This window comes from Fundulus heteroclitus, chromosome 24 (assembly GCF_011125445.2).
Source record: "Fundulus heteroclitus isolate FHET01 chromosome 24, MU-UCD_Fhet_4.1, whole genome shotgun sequence".
Classification (NCBI taxonomy): Eukaryota; Metazoa; Chordata; class Actinopteri; order Cyprinodontiformes; family Fundulidae; genus Fundulus; species Fundulus heteroclitus.
Genome location: NC_046384.1, coordinates 18,697,437 through 18,720,582, shown reverse-complemented (window position 1 = coordinate 18,720,582; position 23,146 = coordinate 18,697,437). Strand labels below are relative to the sequence as shown.

The 23,146-nt window shown below is 41.6% G+C and overlaps 3 protein-coding genes and 1 long non-coding RNA gene across 10 annotated transcripts in view; 3 read left to right on the top strand and 1 right to left on the bottom strand.

The window, feature by feature from the left end:
- nbeal1 (neurobeachin-like 1) overlaps nt 1-3,856 on the top strand; it is a 46,502-nt gene extending 42,646 nt beyond the window's left edge. For 3 of the 5 annotated variants that reach the window (XM_021309518.2, XM_036127809.1, XM_021309517.2), the window contains one exon: nt 59-3,856. In XM_021309518.2, the coding sequence (XP_021165193.2) occupies nt 59-356 (298 nt within the window). In that variant the 3' untranslated portion in view covers nt 357-3,856. The remainder of the gene's footprint in view (nt 1-58) is intronic. The other 2 variants (XM_012850532.3, XM_012850531.3) reach the window with 1 other exon arrangement.
- Nucleotides 3,857-5,559: 1,703 nt separating this feature from the next.
- Nucleotides 5,560-19,168, bottom strand: LOC105916174. 3 transcript variants are annotated; one of them, XM_036128061.1, is made up of 7 exons: nt 12,862-13,572; nt 12,708-12,745; nt 11,250-11,456; nt 9,428-10,908; nt 8,484-8,621; nt 6,026-6,137; nt 5,560-5,776 (listed from the first exon to the last, which is right to left on the bottom strand). In XM_036128061.1, exons 2-7 carry the CDS (start codon nt 12,742-12,744, stop codon nt 5,703-5,705), a joined length of 2,049 nt encoding a protein of 682 aa, XP_035983954.1. In that variant the 5' UTR covers nt 12,745; nt 12,862-13,572; the 3' UTR covers nt 5,560-5,702. The 3 variants fall into 3 exon arrangements, with proteins under 3 accessions (XP_035983954.1, XP_035983955.1, XP_021165194.2); XM_036128062.1 differs by lacking the exons at nt 12,708-12,745; nt 12,862-13,572 and adding an exon at nt 18,507-19,168; XM_021309519.2 differs by having other exon boundaries at nt 12,708-13,572.
- LOC110366723 lies at nt 5,714-8,488 on the top strand. Its single transcript, XR_002426925.2, has 3 exons — nt 5,714-5,784; nt 6,002-6,142; nt 8,133-8,488. It is a non-coding gene; the product is annotated as an uncharacterized LOC110366723 (long non-coding RNA).
- On the top strand, nt 17,925-22,941 carry LOC105916175 (adrenodoxin). Its single transcript, XM_012850537.3, has 4 exons — nt 17,925-18,453; nt 21,340-21,464; nt 21,553-21,682; nt 22,159-22,941. The coding sequence occupies exons 1-4, from the start codon at nt 18,308-18,310 to the stop codon at nt 22,265-22,267; spliced, it is 510 nt and encodes a 169-aa protein (XP_012705991.2). The 5' UTR covers nt 17,925-18,307; the 3' UTR covers nt 22,268-22,941.
- Nucleotides 22,942-23,146: the final 205 nt, after the last annotated feature.

Genomic DNA, 23,146 nt, shown 5'->3' with positions numbered 1-23,146 from the left:
CCATCATATTCTAACCTCAGCGTGGGTCCCATCATGCCGCGCTGTTCCTCCCCTGCAGCCTGTCCCTCAGCGCCGAGCCCATGGCCATGCGGGTGCCCGTCCGCAGCGTCTCCGTCACCAAGGAGCAGAGCCACGTGCTGGTGGGCCTGGACGACGGCAAGCTGATCATCGTCGGCGTGGGCAAGCCGGCGGAGGTAAAGAACTCACTGCGGAACTACATCGCTCAGAGCCTGGAGGGCTCGCCGCTCATGGCCTCGCCGCTGCTGGCCCCGCTCCGGGCTCGCTCGCCGACGCGCCTCCTCCACCAGCGGGACCAGCTGGTGTTCAGCCCCGCCTCCAGCCCACAGAGACCCTAGCATGTAGCCTCTCCTCCTCAGGGACGGTCGTCTCCCTCGGTAGCAAACGCACCGATGTCTGAGCCAGATGCGGTCCAAACTACTTCCTGTGCGTCCAGTTTGGAGATTGACTTCTAAACCTTAGAGAAATCTGAAATATGCTGTGAAACTCCTGCAAACTAAAGCCATAAGAACTAATAACGATCGTCTTGTGCCAAATAGTTAGTAGACATGTGGGAGCTTAGTTTCAATCATTCCCACCTTCTCGCTTTCCCTCATTTTTTTTTTTTGCTTAGATTGACTGAAGTGAATCTAGCCTTGATTGTTTTCCTTTGTTACCTCACAAGTCAATCAAGCTCCAATCATGAATCACATCCCTCCTTTCCCTCCTCCTTTTGTTTCCTTTGACTTCACACTTTTCTCCCCACACTCTCCCCCAACTCCCCCTCTCTCTCCATCTTCTTTTTTCCTCTCCCTCCACTCTTCCCAGATGCGATCGAGCCAGATCACGCGAAAGCTGTGGGGCTCCGGCAAGCGGCGTACTCAGATCTCCGCAGAGACGGAGTACAACCCCCAGCAGGAGAGCGCCTGATCCCAGACCAGTCCTGCGCTTCCCGTTACCCTTCCCATCCCGCTTCATTTTCAGAGACTCGCGTTTCTTTCCCCCAAGCTGAGCAGGTGATCGGGTGCGTGCCCATCCTCTCTTGGTTTGCTCCTGCCTCGGATTGACCGTCAAAGCGCTGGCGCTGGGGTCCCTTTGCAGGAAACCCCCCCACCTCTACTCCCCAGACACTACCCATTCCCTCTTCATTCCTCCTCTTTTTAAACAAGTGCGCATGTGTGTGTGTGTGTGCGTGAGAAGCATATCGCCATTGTTTTAAAATCTAGTTTCAAGTGACCTTTATTTTGAGTTAGACCGGTGGGTGTGTTTATGTCGAAGCTGCCACCAGGCAGCCGTACGCAGTAAGAACGGCCCTCGACAAAACGAAACTCTATGCCTTTTTCCTGTGCGTTTGTATACAGAGAGATACAATTGTTGGCACACCTGCAAAGATGTATGAAAAGATGCTTAAATCATCATTTATTGCAGTAACAAATTGAAAAACTTTGTGGGGAGAAATCCTCAGTTTGAGTAGAGTTATTTATTCAGTGTTGATTTGGCCTTATGTTATTGATTGTTATCCTGCTGAAGGACCTGATTTTTGTTTCCACGTGTTCTGGTACTTTCTAAGGCCTTTCAAAGACAAACAGGCCCACAGCATCACGGATCCCCCACCGTACCCAACAGCAGGAATATTCTCTGTTAGGCCAGAAGCAACTGCAGTGTTTTCATACACTGATTCAACAGAGGGAGAATAATCAGAAATCCTAGTTTTATCAAAATCCCGAGTGGCAATTAGTGGTACTCCTGAAAATACCTTTTAAAATGAAGGCACTGAAGCATTCGTTGATTGGAGGTTACCTTTTGGAGGGGATCAGCATCCAGGGGCTTTCTGATTAGCGATCCACTTACTTGCAGCTTCCCTGGGGTTTAAACATCTGTGACACAGAAGACGGTTTCTCTTAGCTCCGTTAAAAACAGCAAAGAGAAGAAAACATGCAGTAGAGTTAAGAGCCCACAATGCCTTGCCCTCGAAAAGGTTTTCTCTGGCTTTTGGAAAAGCATTCGGCCCACAGCATTACACGTGCCACGTTGTGCTTAAAGGTGGGCATAAGGTACTTTATTGCGTATTTATCCTTAGAGTATAGCAAACTCCGCGTTTATAGCCTCTGATGGTTGATGTAGAGACTTGGTGACCTCTACGTACGTAACCTTTCTGCAGTTCTCTAACATTGAGCTTAGCAGAATTGAATAATTTGGATAAATAACCTCATGGAGCCTGGTTTAAGCATTTTAATTGTTTCTCTGGGTGTAGATATGGGCAGGATTGGCTCCAAATTTAAGTAACTTTTATTTATACTTATAAATACTTTGGCTGCCAGTACTTGTACAGCTGGTGATTCTGTTAGAAAATGTCCTCTTGAATAAGCTGAAAAGATGAATATGTGGGAAAGGCGACTCTTGCCCACAGTTTTTAAAGGCATATATCTATGATGCTGTGGGCCTGTGCTGGGATGCCATATCTACACTAAATAAATGTATCTTACCCTGAACATATGCTACAGCAATGAGAAACTAAGACGTTTGAGGCTTTTTATACATCTGAAGCGGGTAAACGTGCCCAGCACTATAAAAAAAAAAAAAGTATCCACATACAAGCATGTTATGTTTTTTTTTTTTCTTCTTAAGTTTGTTGTGTTTTCTGATAATCCGAGACATACGCTAGTCGACGCTAGAGAGATTAATCAGCAGGCGTGTTTTGTTTTGTACGTGTCACTAAACACTACATTATCGCACAGCAAGCTTCCATCTGAAGATTTAACACAGGAAAAAAAAAAAAAAAAAAGCGGCTGAATGTTTTTGAGTTACTTGAAACTGTGTTTTATTTATGAGTAGCATTCTTTTCATATCGGATTTATCCTCCTGAAGACTCCTGCGTGGCGTGTGCGTTGGATTTCCTCCGACTGTGACTGTTCGCATGCTTGTGAGAGAGAAGAAATCCACAAGGGCTTTCTGAGATGTCAGTGTTAGCAGCAATACCGGTCCTTCGTGGCGAGCCTGTCGGTCGTCTCTTCCTCCGTCTGGTTCCAGTCTTCCTTCTGCTCTGACCGGGTCAGCGTCTCACTAGTTTGACCCGTCGATGCTTCCGTCGTTGCCCAGAGAGTCCTGTCATATTTTCATATCTTTATTTTCTGCTCACTATGACTGATATTGGTGAAGATTATTTACTCGGCAGTATGAAGCAGCTACCGATGAAACTGCTGGGTTTTTTTTTTTTTTGCACCATATTTTTGCCTCGGCCCCTTTTACTTCGCCTGCGATTACTTTTTATCTACTTTATTATTTAAATGTCACAGCTTGGGGGAGTGCAAAGACCAAACGGCGTCCTTTCTTGAGATTTCTGTAAAAGGTGCTTAAATTGTTTTCTGAATGCATGTTTATCATTCTCACAAAGGACCACTGTTTGAGCTGCTCCATGACTGCAACAAACGGAGTGCCTTTTATGCCAGTCGCGTCAACAATAGAGCTAGATCCGTCATTACTGAAGCCATTCGTCCCCCAAAACCGACTTACGCAGCATTCCACATGACCAACCTCAACAGTCTCAATGGGAACCAATGATATTGGACTTAAATAATAATCAGAAATGCTATTTTGTGTCTTAGCTGCATCCTCTGTGAGTGTCACCTAAATGGATGTGTGTATATCTGTGATTATTTATGAATACAATATATATAAATATATATATATATAAAAAATGTACAGCATGATTTTTATTTCAGTGTCTTTTAAATGTCCTTTTTGCACTTTCTAGGTACTAAAAATTGTAACATTGTTTTAACTTGGCTCCCTAATCTGTACAAACTGCTTTGTATACACACGTGGGAAAATGATCATTAAAGTCCTGTCTAAATTAAAAGAAGAATTCCATGTTTTCATTGTATAACAAAAAAATGGTGTTTTGTCTCGCCTAATTCTTTCAAACAGGGGCGGTTATAGACGGGGGCCCACAGGGGCCAGTGCCCCTGTAGAACTGGCCCTGAGCCTCGTTATGGCCCCTGTACTAAAGACATGATTTTAGATTAATTTCTTACAATGATATATGCTGACAAAAATACTGGTAACTGATTGGTCACTTGGACCGATTGTATTTTTTTACTTTTCCAGTTTTACTCTAACAATAATTTGAAAATTTTAGCTGTTTCACATTTAGCTCCAGATATTGAGACAGGATCAGGGGTCTGCAACCTGCAGTTCCAGAGCCACAACTGGCTCTTTGGCTCACTTAATATATTAAATGATGAAATATTGACCCGTTTAGTTTTTTTTTTTTACCCCAATCTTTTGTTCTGTGCCCCCATGAATAAACTCTGGCCCCACCCTGGCCCCTCTGCTAAATTTGGTGTAGAACCGCCACTGCTTTCAAGTCATCACATAAATGTTAACGCCAGACAAAGCTATCCTGAGTAGATCCAATATACATTCCTCAAATGCCGATTTAATTTATTCTGGCGGTAAGCTTTCCAAGCAAGGCTGACTATGTGGAAAACGAAGTTGGGTTTCATGTTTAAATCTGACTTTATTGTGATTAAATACCTACCAAAACTATTTCACTTTCCGCACCTGTTGCCAAACATGGAGAATGAAGAGTTAGCTTCATCGTTGTGGGTAACAAAAGAACCCCGAATGACTGCCGAGTTCATGATTCAACAGTAAGGAGACTAAGTCCACGGGCTCGTCCCGCAGCTCCCCGGGGCTTCGACATTGTCAATGTTGGCGGGTTTCCTTGGGGGCCGTCTGTCTTCCTTCGGTTGGGGAGGGCAGATTTCCTGGCTTGGCCCCTATTGGGCACCTTTGCTGTGGGGGTTCCTTCGGGCATCTCGGGTCTTGGTTCCCCTGACGTCTGCCTAAGTGCTCTGGGGAGCAAGTCTTTGTCTCCTCACAACCACTATTGAGCATTTTTCTTATGGATAAACCTTACATACACAAGCACACTCTCACAAACACCTACAGGTGCTTGGATCCAGGAACTTACAGACTACAGAAAACCCCTATTATCTTCTCTTGTCACTTCATACATATCGGATTGATTAATACTGTATAATCTTCAGTGATGGTATCAAGGCTTTGATTGATGGTATCTGTAATACTTTATCTGCAGGTTGTGCTGTACTTTCACTTTTTCTTTTTCTCTCTTCTCTTCTACCTTCTTGTGTCAATGTCCATATAACATGAAATATTCCCTGCATTAATAAAGCTTCTTGCACATATAAATCAAGCGGAGCAATATGGCGAATGCGGTAAGGCTCCGCTTGTGAAAGTAAAATCTGTCGGGCTGTTTTTGCCATTAAGAAAACAATTCTTATTGCCACTTTGCCATTCAGGACACTATTTAAAGAAAAAAAAATGGTGTCCACATGTGTGCTCCAGGGCCAAAACATCTGCTGACCAAAAGTCCCAGTTTACATTGGCAAAAAAAAATAATAATAATAATTTGGAAAACTACTTTTTGCATTTGATTTATGTTTGCCTAACATGAGTCTGATGATCTGAAACATTTAATTGGAACCAAAAAGCAAAAACAGAGGTAACCTGTGCTGTAGCTGAAAATAAACAACCATGTTTGTGGTATGCTTGGTTTTATTTAAGGAGACGCAATCACATGATGTGGTAAGTAGCTCAAACTTATGATTTTAGCACATTTAGAGACTTTTTTTTTTCAGTAGGCGATTCATTTGGCACATCATTTACTGTTTCTTTGCTTTTTACGCAGTGACAGGGTATGAGCAGAGAGATGCTCTCTTCAGCTCACAGTCGGCCACGGTCCACCAGCTCTCATCTGAAAAGGTAAGAAAGGACAGATGTGAGTAAAATATGTTAAGGAAGCAAGTTCATTTTGTATTTTAATTAACTCATTTCACATGGGTTTCAGGCAGTATGTTAATATAGTTGTATCAGTATATAGTGATAATATGAAAGTAAACCCCTATGAGTGTGAGGTTTTTTTTTACTTTGTTGTATTTAGTTTAAGTATTAAGTATAAGTGTGTATATTTCTGGTGAAGACGTGTAGTGAGGGCCCTCCGTACCCATCTTGAACATCTCGACACAGACTGGTTTGTCGGCGTGAACGTTGGGGTGTCCTGGCATCCAGTCGGTGTAACTCCAATCTGACCCGTCAACCCACGAGGCCTGCTGGTTCTGAGGTGTGCAACAGACATTTAGTATTTTTTACATACAGAGGTTTTAACACCACAGTATTATTAATGTTAGCAGTCAAACGTTTACATACTTGGATTCTTAGATTAATATTGTTCATTTGGAGCTTTTAAGGGTTTATATCCCCATTGCTCCTCCGCTACAGTGGAATGCACATGTACTGATTTTTAGAAACAAGTTTACACTTATTGCCTCTACTTGGCAACGTTGGTATTCTACCTTGGATCTAGACTCCTAAAAATTAATCTAAAAGTGTTGAGTTATAGTTTTGGGAAGGCCAGTCCAGAACTTTAATATTGGCCTGCCTTATCTTTTCCAAAACCAGTTTCCATATGTGTTCGGAATCATCATTCTGTTAAAACAACCAATAGTTCCCACTTTGAGTGTTACCTGTTCATGTGAGGAAGTTTTAAAAGTTGTTATTCTTTCTTTGAAACTTTATTTTTACCAAAGGTTCACCATTTTACAGTCAGAATAGAACAGCACAGTGTTGACGATAGTAATTACTATTCTCTTAGAGCTATGGATGGTAATAGCATAATACGAGTCAATCAATAATCCTGTGTTTTTAAGACCGCTGTTGTAAAGTAACATCGATGCCATGCTTATTTGGTTTTAGACCAATTTGTAACGTACTGCGTAGAGAAGTCTTTTCTTAATCAACTAAACTCTGGTATTTTTCTGGTATGATGGTAAGAGTTAAGATCAGTCCGGTTTTAGATCCAGTCATTGCACAGAAACTGCACTACTAATAATTTTAAACATCAGATATAAAATAGATTAAAACAAACCTTCATTCTTATTACTAGACCTTAGTGGTCCTGCTTGCTCAATATGAGGGATTGCTGCAAACCCATCTACAATGCAGAAGAATGTCCATGGCTCTACGCTCTTTCAGGACTGAATGCTGCTTGTCAAGATTTGATGCAATCTGCTGGGTTTTCTTAGATAGGAAACTTTTAGACCAATCTGCCTGGATAATATGATTGAATTTGACTTTGTAAAGTGCCTTGAGATGACATGTGTTGTGAATTGGGGCTATATAAATAAAATTGAATGAAATAGAATTTAGTGCAGCTTTTGGACACTGTTGACCACAACGTCCTACTAGACAAGCTCAGACTCATTGGACTTTCTGGAGTTGTCCTTAAGTGGTTAAACTCATATCTCACTGAAAGAAAACTCACCATAAATATTGGAAACTGTTCATCAGAATCTAAATGATGATTTAAAAAAAGTATGATCTGAGCTGCGGCGTTCCACAAGGCTCAATTTTAGGTCCCACTGTTTTTAATCCTAATACGCTGCCTTTTTCTTCTTCTAAAATATACATATCTCTACAGAGCTTCTTCGCTTGTCTACATGATTACATTTCCACTGTTCTTTATCCTCTGTAACTGATTGATTTTCTCTCAGTTTTCATTCTTTGACATTTTACCGTCAATATACGTATTTGTTTTGCCTGGCTGTTCACTTGATTTGATCATTTAAGTGTTTGTCACTTGTTTTTCAATGCCTGTCCTCTTTTTTACCATCTGTAAAGTACTTTGTACTTGTTTGTGATAGATTGATTTAAACAAAGACGTTTCTAATGCATATAAATCTGTCATTCTCATTAAATCTTCACTGAGTCCCTTGGACTTTTCCATAGTCTGATGAATGCTGTCAAACATGTTTTTATCCAGGCATTGGAAAACTACTGAATATAGTTTAGGCCTTGTTGTGATTGAGGAATTTCCACAATTAAGTTAAACCTGTGCAACTTGTGTTTAAAAATCCGTGCAGTTGTACAAACATTCCACCTGCAAAATGATTAAATTAATCCAAAAAGACTAACATTGTACATTCATGCCTGTGATGATGGTATGTAAACTTCTAGCCACAGCTGTATGTTTAACCTTATACTCTTCTTTTTAATGTTACTCTCCAAGTGTAACAACATTTATCCACTTTATAAATTATCTTTCCTACATTTAGGGCTCTCCTAGCAACAGCAAAGTGTGCAACTATTCCAAATAAAGGTTCAAGGATCAATGTTCCACCAAGGTAAGAATAACATTATCTGTCCTGTTGATAGCATATCTGATGACACTCTCCTTGGCCTCCTTTGGTGCCACAGTACATGGCCAGTATGGTTGCATCATCAGAGTCATTAAGCCCTTGGATTAAAAAAAAGGTATTCTTTATAACTTCCTTTGATGGACATCTAAAGAAGCCTGAAAGGAGAGCTCCTCATAGATGTTTCCTGTACTGCTTTCTTTGTGTGAGCTTCAAGAAGTGCCTTCGTCCTCCTCCAAGTATCGGTGCTTGACTGTGAAAACAACTTACCTTGACTGTAGCTCCTAACCAGGTCAACACAGGGTTTCTCTCACCGCCTTTGGTCACCAGGGAAACCAGTCGGGAATGGAGATCTTTATTTGTTACAGAGACGAGTTCGGCATTTGGGGCAAGATTTCTGCAAAGGGCCTGTGCATTGGGAAGATTAAATTTTTTTTTAAATATAAGATACAACAAATAGAGGAAAACATTTAACAAATGAGAGATTATGATCCGTGTAAAGGATATTCGTTGTTGCTTTTTTTGTCACACTTAAATGTCCATCACCTCATGCAACCAGACAACATTGGTCAGACCTGTACAGTCAATTAACCTCTTGAAAAGAGCCTTCCTGACAACATGAGATGGGCTAAAAGGTTTTAGAAAGCAGCACATTACGCACTGATCTAAAGAAATTCAAGAACAGGTGAGATATAAAGTCAGTTTTTTTTTTTAAAGGATTTCAATGGCTGCGGGCCTCCAGAGAACCACACTGAGAGCCATTATCCACAGATGAAGAACAAACCGTGGGGAACCTTCCCAGGAGTGGCCGGCCTACCAAAAAATTACTTCCAGGTAGCAACTCTTCCAGAAGGTCACAAAAAAAAACAAGAACATGGGTAAAAATGATCTTCAATGGGCCATTCAGAGCACTCCACACTCCAGGTGTGAAAGACTCATTGCCAGTTATGGAAAACCCCCAGCATGGGTGGTACAACCATATATACGTTTTATTTACTTTCTCAGATTTGAACAGGTTGGTTTGTTAGCTTTTTTCCCCTTAATAAATGAAATCATTGTTTGAAAACTGCTTTTTGTATTTAGTCTGGTTATTTTTCTTTAAAGTAAAATTTTGTTTTGTGATTTGAAACATTGAAGCGTGATTTTAAATAAGAAAAAAAAAAAACAGAAGAAATGGGTAAAGGGGCAAATACTTTTTAAATGTCATCTTTTACCTGGGCATCTTTGAAGGCCAGAGACCTGGGGTTGAACTCATAGCATTTTTCATTGACAATCTCCCCCTTGCAAGCCACTTTCTTGTGGACTACGGCTGTGTTTGGTTCCGTTCCCTGTCTGAAACCAGATTTGATTTTTAGAATTGGCTCTGACATCTTTGGCTCCGTTTCCTGTTGGAAGGCAACTGGGTTTGACATTTGTTGCTGAGCTTCCTTTCTGTCTTCTAATAGGCTCGCCATTTCTGGCTCAGTCCCCTGTTTGAAGTCAGCTGGTATTGACATCTTTGGCTCGGTTCCCTGTCTAAATGCAACTGGGATTGACATCTTTGGCTCGGTTCCCTGTCTAAAAGCAACTGGGATTGACATCTTGGGCTCGGTTCCCTGTCGGAAGGCAACTGGGATTGACATCTTTGGGTCCGTTTCCTGTCGGAAGGCAACTGGAATTGACCGCTTTGTCTTGGTTTCCTGTCTGAAAGCAATTGGGTTTGACATTTGTTGCTGAGCTTCCTTTCTGTCTTCTAATAGGCTTGACATTTCCGGCTCAGTCCCCTGTTTGAAATCAGCTGGGATTGACATCTTTGGCTCTGTTCCCTGTCTAAATGCAACTGGGATTGACATCTTTGGCTCTGTTCCCTGTCTAAAAGCAACTGGGATTGACATCTTTGGCTCGGTTCCCTGTCGGAAGGCAACTGGAATTGACATCTTTGGGTCCGTTTCCTGTTGGAAGGCAACTGGAATTGACCTCTTTGTCTTGGTTCCTTGTCTGAAAGCAATTGGGTTTGACATTTGTTGCTGAGCTTCCTTTCTGTCTTCTAAAAGGCTTGACATTTTTGGCTCTGTCCCCTGTATGAAGTCAGCTGGTATTGACATCTTTGGCTCGGTTCCCTGTCTAAATGCAACTGGTATTGACATCTTTGGCTCGGTTCCCTGTCTAAATGCAACTGGGATTGACATCTTTGGCTCCGTTCCCTGTCGGAAGGCAACTGGGATTGACATCTTGGGCTCCGTTCCCTGTCGGAAGGCAACTGGAATTGACATCTTTGGGTCCGTTTCCTGTTGGAAGGCAACTGGAATTGACCTCTTTGTCTTGGTTTCCTGTCTGAAAGCAATTGGGTTTGACATTTGTTGCTGAGCTTTCTTTCTGTCTTCTAATAGGCTTGACATTTTTGGCTCTGTCCCCTGTATGAAGTCAGCTGGTATTGACATCTTGGGCTCTGTTCCTTGTCGGAAGGCAACTGGGATTGACATCTTGGGCTCCGTTCCTTGTCGGAAGGCAACTGGGATTGACATCTTGGGCTCCGTTCCTTGTCTAAAAGCAACTGGGATTGACATCTTGGGTTCCGTTCCCTGTCGGAAGGCAACTGGGATCGGCATTCTGGGTTTGGTTTCCTGACTAGAAGCTTCAGGAAGATTAACGGTTGAGGGTTTCTCCACTCTAACCCAGCCTGCCCCTTTCCTCTGGGCTGGAACATCAACAGAGACTGGAAAACAGAAAACATTGGAGGTGAAAGGTTTTAATCAAGTAAGATTTACCCCATGAAAGACTTTAGGAGTTGTGCTGTTCTCATGCTTTAGTAAGCTTAAAAAGGGTTATATTATCTCTGCAATAGGAGGTATAATACTCTGAGATATTACGGTAGGTCAGTCCATCAAATAGTTCCGGCCAAACAAAAATGTCAACCAGCTTTAAGAGCCTACTTTACAATCCATTCATTCATTTAACAGTTTGTATCTGTTTTAAATATTTTCTTTTTAATGAGAAGTTGAGATAAAATCACCAGTACAGAGTTCTAGTAGGGTTTGATGTTGTGTTTGTACTTACCTACTCTCCGGTCCATCTCACTGATGTGTTCTTTGACATGTCCGGTGTTCAGGTCAACAAGGAACTTTCTGGAGGGCTCTGTTCCTTGTCTGAATCCATCAGGAACAGGTTCACGGACGCCAGAGTGTTCGGCCCCCTGCTTTAAGCCATCTGGGAGGTGGTAAGTCGTTTGGTGTCTAGGGGGTGCGATTGGAAGAGCTTGGAGACCTATGGCGGGATGTAGACATGAACATTTGGATCAAATTTTTTTTTTTCTTTCTCTTACAAAACTCCTTCACGGGTATTGACAACCCTGGTTAAAAAAAAAAAATCTCTTTTTTATGGCAGTAGCATAATATCATGCTTAGAAATTGAAGAAAAAAAATTAAGTGGGGAAAAAAATCATCAAAGTTTAAGTAATTATATTTATTTGTCACACGTAACTGCTGGTGTCAGGCTTATTTTCACCTCTGCTGTTATTACAATTTCTGAGTTGTGTTAAATGTTCAGGTACTTTAAAGGGTTCACGATTTCAAAGCACTCTTACCAGTGCGTTTAGAAAACAGACCCACAGCATGACAGATCTTCCACCATACTTAACAGTGGGCATTAGAGGCTTTTTCTCTTTCCATGTGTACTCTCTTGACAATACTCCAGGTGCGTTTGTCACCTGGAGTGAGTCCCTATTAAACTGAGCACAAGTCCCAGTATCAGTCTCCACATGGTTACATTTGTCATCACGAAACAGAAAAGTATTTTTAGTGGCATGCCTCACAAGCAATATGTAGATGGTATGTAGATAAAGTCCAATGGCAGATTTTTTCCACCTGTCTTGCCATCATGCTTACTGTATGTTATGACGATATAAGTCTTTGTCGCACTTCCAGTTGTTTTACATTTTTTTCTTGTTTGACATTAAATATGGATATAAGTGTAAATTTGTTTCCTTTTTAGTCTCCTTTCTTTTAATTTCAGTCTAAAATAAGACATTTGCCAACTGCACAACCCACAATAGGATGTTTTATCAGTAAGCAGCAGCCGTATCAGACCAATATAAAGGCATAATTCTTGTCATCTATAATAAATCAGTAAGGTCAAAGTTGAGTTTCTGTCCAGCCACTGCAAAGATCCATTGTTTGCCACAGACAACAGTCTTGTTCCCATGGCAATAAACCACAACACTGAGATAAATTAGTACAACAGATTTCTGTAATAATTTAATAGAATTACTCCCTCTTATCATAAATGAGACTTTACTTTTCCCCAACTGATCCAAAGTCAGAGCTACATTTTTGATTTTAAACCAATTACGACCCACTATATTAATTGAAGGGTTATGTTTAAAACATGAGTAAAGGTGTATTATCTGTAGGGTGAGCCACCCAGTAAGTAGCAGAAAGTGAATATTTGAAAGCATAAAAACGAGTTAAATCCATCAACTAAAAACAGAATTATGTACGAAGGCGGTGCCGATCTTACCTGACAGGGTCAGGAACAGCAACGCAAACTTGAACATCCTGGAAGAGAAACACACTAACGTTTAACAACTGCTGTTTTCTCTCGTTTTTGTCCTTATATGCCTGACAAACGCATCGTTAATCAGCTTTGTGATCATTTGTGATTCTCCGCTTACCTGAGGCTGCGGCGATGAATTGTGAGCAGCTAGCGAAAGCAAAGGTTGGCCTTTATAATGTCCTAGCCATAGTCATAAACTCCTCTATTATTCTAGCACATACGATTACTGATTAATATGATCCTCCTATTGGTTGAAACATAGTGTTATTTGGTGGACTTTGCCTTCAGCCTCATAACCCGATAAAGGTGTAATTGTACAGTAAATGGAGCTAAGATAAACAACTTAAGTTACGGATCCCTGACATTAAATCATATTAAAATAGTTTAGTTTTCCCTTTTCATCTCTGTTATGCTGTAAATATAACTTATGAGCATTTGAAAGATTGGAAAGTTGAACGGCACGCGGGTTCATGGAGGGAAGCTCAATCAATATTTGTGAACGTGGTTGCAGCATGAAATTACAAAACATAAGAGCAGCAAGGCTCCAAGGGACACTAAAGGTTATTTTGGTTTAATAGACTTTACTCTTCATTTAAACTCAAGTAATCTAATAATGAATTATTAATAGTCAAAGTAATTTATTGATACAGAATGAACTTTTAAATTTAACATTTGAGGGCAACTAAATAAAATCCAGTACAACCAATTCTGAAGTCACCTAAGTGGTAAGAAAGCGCGGACAGAAGGCCTCAGAAGGCCATTACCATCCTCTCAGAAGTGAGGGGGACATATATATTTTTCAGAAGCCTATTGAGTGGCCTTCTCCCTGGGCTACCTTCTATATTACAGAATAAAATATTTTAGAGGAAATGAGAGTTACTCTGAAATATCAGCGTCTTGATAACTGCTTGGTTGCTCCTTGCAGATAGATATAATTTACTCAGCAAGTTGTAACCTCTGCTTACCTATGAAGACCCAGCATCATTGTCCACTGCTTCTGCTCTCCTAACTTAACACGATATACTGGCATGTATTAACGAGTCATCATTTACAGTATTTTTGGACCATCAGGCGCACTAAATATTCTTCCCAAATGTGTAATATCACTTCGCTCCTTCACCTTCACAGCTCTCTATCCGTCTCTTTCGGGAGGACAGAGCCTCTGCCCTGTTTCTAACATAAGGCCAAAATAAACTTAACTTTTATATTGAGTTAGCTTACTAGATTTATTGTGGCTAGTCGGGCGTACTGTTGCCTACATTTCTTGTGGCAAATTCCTACAATTCCCACACCTTCTCTCAGTGGGACGAAGCGGCAGAACGGGTGGTAAAATGTGTGATTAGCTAACTGAGCACCTAGAGCCGTTTCTTTTCCAGCACACTTCCACCGCTTATTTATCAGTGAGAACAGAGAGGGACTGTGATGCTGCGCGTGGTTGGAGTAGCTCAGTGTATCAAGCTGTATCTGCAGAGTCCGCCTTGACTTCACTTCAAGGCACTTTACAAAGTCGAATTTAATCAGATTATACAGATTGGTCAAAAAGTTTCCTGTCTAAGGAAACCCAGCAGGTTGCATCAAGTCTTGACAAGCAGCATTCACTCCTCCTGAAAGAGTGTAGAGCCACAGGGAGAGGCGTCTGCATTGTTGGTGGCTTTGCAGCAATCCCTCAACTGAGCAAGCATGAAGCGACAGTGGAGAGGAAAACTCCCCTTTAACGGGAAGGAAAAACCTCCAGCAGAACCAGGCTTAGTGTGAACGGTCATCTGCCTCGACCGACTGGGGCTTAGAGAAGACAGAGCAGAGACACAAAAGCACAGAAGCACACATTGACCCAGGAATCCTTTCTATGTTATATGAAAATGGCGGAAATCTGCCCCCCTGGATGATGTCACAGCTAACAGAACATTAGACCAGATGTACCTACTATATAGAAAAAAAATGTCAGAGAACAAAAAGGTAAAACATGAAATAACAATCAAGCAATGCAAATTGGAGAACAGTAGTAGAACTCAGCAGAGTGAGAGAAATAGATCCTGATGTCCTCCAGTAGCCTAAGCCTATAGCAGAATAACTATAGAGATAGCTCAGGGTAACATGAGCCACTCTAACTATAAGTTTTGTCAAAGAGGAAAGTTTTAAGCCTAGTCTGAAAATTAGACGGGGTGTCTGCCTCACGGACCAAAACTGGGAGTTGGTTCCACAGGAGAGGAGCCTGATAGCTAAAGGATCTGCCTCCCATTCTACTTTTAGAGACGCTAGGAACCACCAGCAGACCTGCAGTCTGAGAGCGAAGTGCTCTGTTAGGAACATACGGGGTAATCAGAGCTCTGATATATGATGGAGCTTGATTATTAAGGGCTTTATACGTTAGAAGGAGAACTTTAAATTCTATTTTTGATTTAACAGGAAGCTAAAATAGGAGAAGTATGATCCCTCTTGTTGATTTTCATCAGAACTCTTGCTGCAGCCTTTTGGATCAAAATGCAGGCTTAGAACTGCATTTTGTGGACTTCCTGATAGTAAGAATTACAATAGTCCAGCCTTGAAGTAACAAATGCATGGACTAGTTTTTAAGCATCACCCCTGGACAGAATGTTTCTAATTTTGGCGATATTCCTGAGGTGAAAAAATTAAACTCTGGAAACCTGTTTAATATGGGATTTAAATTACATGTCTTGGTCAAAAATAACACCAATACTTTTTACTTTATTACCAGAGGCTAATTTATTGCCATCCAGATTAAGTGATTGATTAAGAAATTTATTTTTTGAGGACTCTTGTCCAAAGATTACAGCTTCTGTCTTGTCAGAATTTAAAAGCAGGAAATTCTTCCAGGCTTTGATGTGATCAAGGCATGCCAATAGTCAAATTAATTGATTGGATTCATCATGCCTCTGCACCTCATGACAGGCAGTCTTGTAGACAGCTCAGGGGTCCGATCAGATAGTGACACAGAGTATCGTAATGCTCTGAATATCCATTAAGCGGAGCGGCTTTGTTGCTAACTAGTCGAACTTACACATTTTAACAGATGTTTGAACACTTTGTACCACAAAAATCGGTCAGTAAGCACAACTTTAATCATATATATGGCACACCATAATTTTTTGGGAAAATTTAAGGATTTTAATTGCGCCTTATAGTAGCTTACATTACCCGCAACAGCATTACTCAACACGGTTTATTTGGTAAATAAACCGTGAGAGGCCTGCGGTAACTCAGGAGGAGCTGCAGGGATCTGAAGCTTAGGTGGAAGAAACAAAGATGACAGGCCAGCCATATGTTGAGAGCTCCAGGTATACGGCCTGAAACAGATTTTTGGCCTACATGCAAAACATCATGTATAGAGTTAAACGTACAATGCACATCATGCTGAACACATTCAGCATTACAGTGTGAAACAGGAGGGCTGCAGCTGAATGCTGCGAGGATCAAGACATCAAAATGACTTGAAAATGCGTGATGCACACGAATGTACTTTTTCTTTAAGGGTCATTTAACCAGGTCTTGTTTGTAAAGGAAAACTATTTCCTAAACATTTTACCTGGTAAAATAAAGATTAAATGATAAATAAAAGTAAATCCTGAAAAGCGCAGCTGGGAAAAAAAAGCATGCCGCACTTTTCAGATTACACTTTAAGGTGAATTAATTTATCTGAGAGAACTGAAGTGCATGAAAGAGTGCTGATCCTCTACAATACAGTATGGCTAATAATTGTGCAAACAGTATAAATTGTTTTAGTCTATTATATAAAAGGTCAAAAACATTAAAATCTGGGGTTGTACACATGACAAAATGTGAAAAGAAATTCAAGGGGTAGGAATACTTTTGCAAGACACTAGATTTATAATTATTGTACTTACAGTACTATATCTGAGCTTCTGTCTGTTGTATGTAAATTAAGTTAATTTCTATAGATTACAAAATTACAAGTAAACCCGTCATTAATGATTGTAATGAATCTTGGAGTAGTCATTCATAAATCCTCTAACATTTAACTCACTACTAGTAGGCGCACATGCCAATAACAAGTTGTTTCCTGATTTCAAACAGTTCAAAAGTTCAAGGTTAACAACAAGCTGTGACGTCTGTTTTTGAGCCTCAGTCCATTGGCCGATAGCTCAATGGGCGGGGCCAATTACATAGTTTGTTTGGCTGTCCCTGAAGATGCTTTCGACCTTCTTCGTTTTTAAATTCGCGTTGACCTGGCAGGATGACAACATTGAGGGAAAATAGCAGCCCCGGCTGATATTATCTAAGCCCCGGGTTGCAAAATGTGCGCACAGGAGTGAACGGGTACAGAGGGTTCTCTCTTGGTCACATCAAGGTAGCAAATATTAGCAGGAAGCGGGCCGATCTGGATTTCAAAATTAGAGTGAAATACAAAGAAAACAGTTTAGAACTACTTTTTATATTTTGTTTCGATTAGAGGACATGAAATTTGAACTTTTAGGGTGTTTTTTTTTCTTTCATATACAAGAAAGCCGCCATGTTGTTTTCATCGCGTTTATTGTATATATTTCCATATTTGGTTTGTCGTTTTAGATACGGAAAAATACATGCGCCCGCCATATTGTGAGTGGCAAGTTTTCCCTCTAATCAGTGCTAGTAAACCTTTCCTAACGAAAGAATTTAATGTTACTTTCAGTTTTCAGACATAATAAATTCGCTTCCGTATTGAGAAAACAATTGATGCAATTTTGTATGAATTTGTAAAGGCTTGATTCCCCCTCCTCAATATCTGACATCGCACAGTGTGCTTCATGTTTTTGGTCAGGGTTACAAAAAAAAAAATATTTGAGTTTGAAAAAATAAATCTGAAGAAGTCTGTCATTATCCTGCTGTTTGGCAAATCAGTCAATACTACAATTGCTATGTCTATAAACCATTTGTGAAAGCCCAGATGATAATATCGCGTTTGATTGCGTATTTTACTACATTTGCATGTGGGTGCACACGCACTTCCTTGTATTACATCACAGAAAACTATGCAAATCTCCACAGGCCAAGAGCTAAAACTTTATACTTTGTAATATTGGATAATTTATAACAATCATTCAACTTAAACCTCCGTTAAAAAAAAACGGACAGAACTTTGCCCGCGTTGAAACTAAACCACAGTGCCCCTCGCAATATGGCGGCCACGCCCGATTAGAACAGCGGGATGGGAAATAGCGGCGGAAACGTGGAGCGGCGGCCGGCTGCGGCTTGACAGCGCGATGTTAGGAGCGGTGTGATTACAGTAGAGAGCGGCTGCTTACTTAAAGCTTTAACAGCCAACCCGGGCCCTGCTGCTGGCTGACGGGTTAATCGACCAACTGATCTGGAAGCCCGATACAGCGAGCGGCCGCCATATGTACCGGGGTTACGCAATGAAGACGACAGTGACAGAGTGACTTCCCCAAGAACACGCCGGCCCCTGCAGCTAGCCTAGCCTCCGCCCGCACCAAAACCTCGCTCGCTCTCACTCTGCCGTCGGTTCACCGGGGAGCAGACTCTCCCAAACCAGCCGCTGCGCATTCAACCCTTCGCCCCCGCAGCCTCTATAGTTTTTCTTCGCTCCGATGGCTTTGGCGGCGGCGGCGGCGGCGGCGGCTCGGCGGCTCGCGCAGGCAAGTTTACGGGAATGTTCGCGGAGGAGCGCGGCGGTGTCGCGGGGAGCCTGGCGGACGGCGGAGCGCGCTTTCTCCACGGCGGCACATCCTCTCAGGTGAGCGCTTCGACTCCGACATTTACCACCGAGCTGCTTAAAACGCCATTTACCGGCCAACCCGGAGGACGCGTTCATTGCGCAGCGGCGGCATCGTCGCCGCACTGGGGGTCAGTTACGTGTCTGGCGCTTTAGTTAATCTCACCGACCCCGTTAGAGGAGCGCGGCTGAGCGCAGGGGTCAGTAAAGGGCTGTTTCCCCCATTTCTGAGGGATGGAAGCGGCTCAAGTTTCACCTCACAGCTACGCGTAAAAAAAAAAAAAAACATCTCTTGTGATGTAAAACAGCTCATAAATATGGGCGATTTAAACGGGACAGACGCAGAAGCATTCTTACACTGGTGGCTCGTTTTTTTTAATTTGTATTATTATTTTTAGTAACACTGATCTTTTAAAACCACCCAAATCTTTTCCAGGATTGGATTTTTGTTAGATTAGACGCGTCTGTAGAAACTCATCCATGATGGGCTGGCACTAACTCACACAGGGTTCCTGCAGATCCTTAAAAAGTCATAAAATGCATTGAAGTCTTAAGTATAAAACTAAGGCCATAATTTGTATTAAAATGTCTTAAATCAGCCATTCATAGGTCTTAAATTTGTTACCACAGTTTATAGATTGAGCCAATAGCTACCAAAAGGAGTTAGCCCTGATTATGTTGTGGTTTTTATAACTGGTTTATTGTTTATTTTACTAGGGAACAAAACAAAGTTCATGAATTCAGTTCAATGGTTGTTTAAATAAAATATACCTGCCATTTATGTGCTTTTAGCTTTCTTCCTATATGGATTTTTTTTTTTTTTCAAAATGTGAAACATTCTACTGGACCAGAAAGTAATGGTTTATGTTAAAATAAACGTTTGGGTAAAGTTGTCGCAAGCATTTTTTTTTTATCTTGTGTTTTATTATAAAGTTGGTCTTAACTTTTTATTTCAAGTGGCATTAAAAAGTCTTGAATTGAACTTGCCTTATGATGTAGGAACCCTGTCAAAGCTATAAGTGGCATCCTGGCTGTAGCTACCGCAGCAGATAGCCCGACTAAGGCTTTATTTATCCGCCGCTTTTCAGTAACAACACCATTCAAAGTGCTGCACATGAACAGAAACCATTACAGAGGGGAATATTACACAGAAAAAGACAAACATTACAATAACAAAGGATTATGCGTAGGAAATCCTTGACTAGACATTCATACATTTGTAAACATCGCCTACTTAATTGTTTCTGTTCATAATAAGAAATAAGTGAGGTAAATCCTTGGAGGTTTCTGATCTAAAGGAATTTTATCCAACTTTTCTAAAGCTTCAACTAGAATAACTTCCTCTAAGACTAACCAACCCGCTCCTGTTGGATGATAAAAAACGTTTAATGTCCATTTAATTGTTTTAAATCCTGTTATTACAGCCACAGATGGATCAATCAGGGGATCAATTACCTCCCTCTGTGTCTCTGATTAGTGATCAGCAGGTAGGGTACGTCCAGCGGCGCGGACCTTGAGCCTAAGGCGCACGCTTGGAGTGTAAACAACGTTAGATGTGTTACCTTCTCCCTTATGGGTCATAGTCAAAAAAAAAAAAAAGCAAAGATGAGGACTTGGCAGGGAAGAATTGAAAGAAAACAGACTTTATTTATTTGGTTTAAAATGTCCTTCAGAAGCCTCTTGCCCACAAGGCTACGCCGGTCCAGGCCACCGCAAGGCTGTGTCCACGGCTGAACCCCCCCCCCCCTTCCTCAGGGACAAACGTTTTAGTTTAACTGTATGAGTGCCAGGAAAGCCGCTCAGGTTGAAGGTCAAAGTGCCCGCTTGTGACCGTCCAAAGTTGAAACGTTTCTGTAGTTCTGCACGTGTTCGGGTCACGCAGTGCAGAGCGGGCTAATAACTCACTTTTTCTTTTTTTCTACGTTAAGCCGATTAGCCTGAGGGGTTCTCCCCCCGGTCCCGGGACTTCCAGCGAGTTCGGCGGGTTCAGAGTTTCACGCTGGAGATGCAGCAGGTCCTCTGAGGGCACCGGTCGCTCACAAATGGGATCACCTAACGGGGACGGCGTGTTCCTCGAGGTGTTAGTAATTGATTAAAAGGATAGCGGGAGAGAATCGTCTCCAGGCTCTGATCACGAAGACCTGAGGGGGAGAAAATGGCTGTAAATCTGGCAACTTAAACGACAAGTTTGGTTATTATTTCCATCCTAACACCCAGAGAAGTTTTTTTTTTTTTAAACAACTTTGTTTATCATAGTATTTTAGGGCTTTAAAAGATGTGTTTGGACCAATTTGTGTTTACGCAGGAATTATAAACCAATATCAGCAATTTAAAAAGGAAGAATCAGACGCGTTGCTTTGAATTCGGGGGGGATATCTCTGAGCCACATGTCTAAAATATGTTTAAACTTGGAAATAAGTCTGCGGCTGAGGCAAACTCCTCTTACTTCCCCGTACCTGGGGCCACATTGGTAAGGAAGAAGAGTCATCAGTGGGTTTTAATGCTGTTAACCTAATTAGGAATGTTTTCTTGCAGGCCTGGGATTCAGCCGAGGTTTTGCATTAAGCCGATGGAAGTGGGCTGCAGGCCAGGGTTGGGTCTTTGCTTTTTATTGACCTCATTATTTGATTGCAGCCCCCTGCTGGTTACGCAAGGAACTTCACCTCCGGTCTGTTTGAAGGCATTCTGTCTGTACGGCTGGTGTCGGGTGATCTTAGTGAGAGGTTCCTGTTTAATTTGCAACAATAGCGGCGAATAAGGGAAGCTGCGAGGATTAAAGAGTTAATCCTTTGACGCGAGCATTGGTTTTTATTTATGGCAGCAGGAGGAACTGGTTTGCTGGATGTTATCAGCAGTCGTGCAGCGAATCCTCACACCTCAGTTGAAGTAATATTCCGTGTGTCTCAGGGCAGAGAACAAGGTGACGGTCCACTTCATCAACCGCGACGGGGAGAAGATCACCGTGAAGGCGTCGCCCGGCGACTCTCTGCTGGACGTGGTCATCAACGAAGACCTGGACTTCGACGGTTTCGGTGAGGCGACGCCGGAGGACCAAAGGTAGCGGCGAGCAGAAGGAGCCGTACTCGAGCTTTTGTGTTTTTTTTTTTGTCTGTGCTGCAGGAGCCTGCGAGGGAACGCTGGCGTGCTCCACGTGTCACCTGATCTTCGACGAGGAGGTGTACAAGAACCTGGGGCCGGTCACCGACGAGGAGATGGACATGCTGGACTTGGCTTACGGCCTGACCGAGACGTAAGGAAGGATGATTGTCCTCGTTAGTTAAATCCTGACTTGATCGCTGAGCTGTTTGCTTTAAGCATTTTCCAGAGTTTCTCCTCGTTTTTAACTTTTCTAAAGGAAAACCTCCCAATCACATTTAATAGTTGTTTTTTTTTTTTTTTTTACATTTTCTCTCAGCATTTGGGTTTTCGAGTTACTCACCGAACACACAGTTGCATCAGGTTGACCAAGGTTCTGCTTTATTAAATATGCAATTATTACAGGATATTGCAGTCCACATTTGGCAAGTATAAAAGTTACAGAATTTTGGGCTGCTTTTAGTTCAGATCCCACCTCCCAAAAAAAAAAAATCAGAAACTGGCTGCAAATTATTCCCCAATTCTTGTTTTTAAGTGGATTAAACTACCAGGAGCGGTTGAATGTTATATAAAAAAAAATGGCAGAAGAGAAATTGGTGTGTGGATTCTGACTTGAATGTTGTGCTCCAGGTCCCGTCTGGGTTGCCAGATCTGCCTGACGAAGTCTCTGGAGGGCCTGGTGGCCAGAGTCCCAGAGAGCGTCGCAGACATCCGGCAGAGCAAGGACGGCGCTGCTTAAAGCTGGAACCTGTTCAGAGGAGGCGACGCCACACGAATGCACCTTGGTGGGTGGAAATCAGTGACGCTGCCACGCAGCCGTCGTCCAGGTTTCTTTTTTTTTTTTTTTTTCATGAAACTATTTTTCTAGTGTAAAACACAAAGTGTAATCAGCGATTTCTATGGAAACAAGCTTCTCTAGCATAAAATCAAATGTATTTATGAGTTATAAACTGCTGACTTTAATATTTTATGATCTGGTCCCCTAACTTTAATCAGTGACAGCCATCGACGCCAATGTGACCAAAACGTCGTCATATCTCCACAGCTGACAGTTTTTAAAATACTGTAAGAAATGTATTGCCTTAATAGTAATTAAGTCCTAAATAGATGAACTTTATATGACTGTACAGGACTAGAACACTGTATAAAACAGAAATAAATAAAAAAATCAATCACCTTTCTAACAAATGTCTGAATCAGAGTCATCCTTTTAAAACCTCTATAGTAGCGACTTTAACATCTGAACTCGGCTTGTTTCTTTTTTTTATGGTTGGCAACAGAAAAAAGAAACTTTAAAGCAAGAAGCTAGACCAGAATGCACTGCAGCTTTTTTGCACTATTCTAACAATAATTGATGTAAACCTTAACAGACGTATAGCTGTACTGGAACCAAGCAGCACACACCGCCCTGTAGAAAACATCCACTCTGTAAAAAAAAAAAAAGAGAGAAAAGGAAAGGAAAAAAGAGAGAAAAAAAAGGAAAGGAAAAAAGAGGAAAAAAGAGAAAAAAAAAAGAAAAAAGAGAGAAAAAAAAGGAAAGGAAAAAAAAGGAAAGGAAAAAAGAGAGAAAAAAAAGGAAAGGAAAATAAAAAAAAAACGTCTCTCTCTCCCCCCCTTC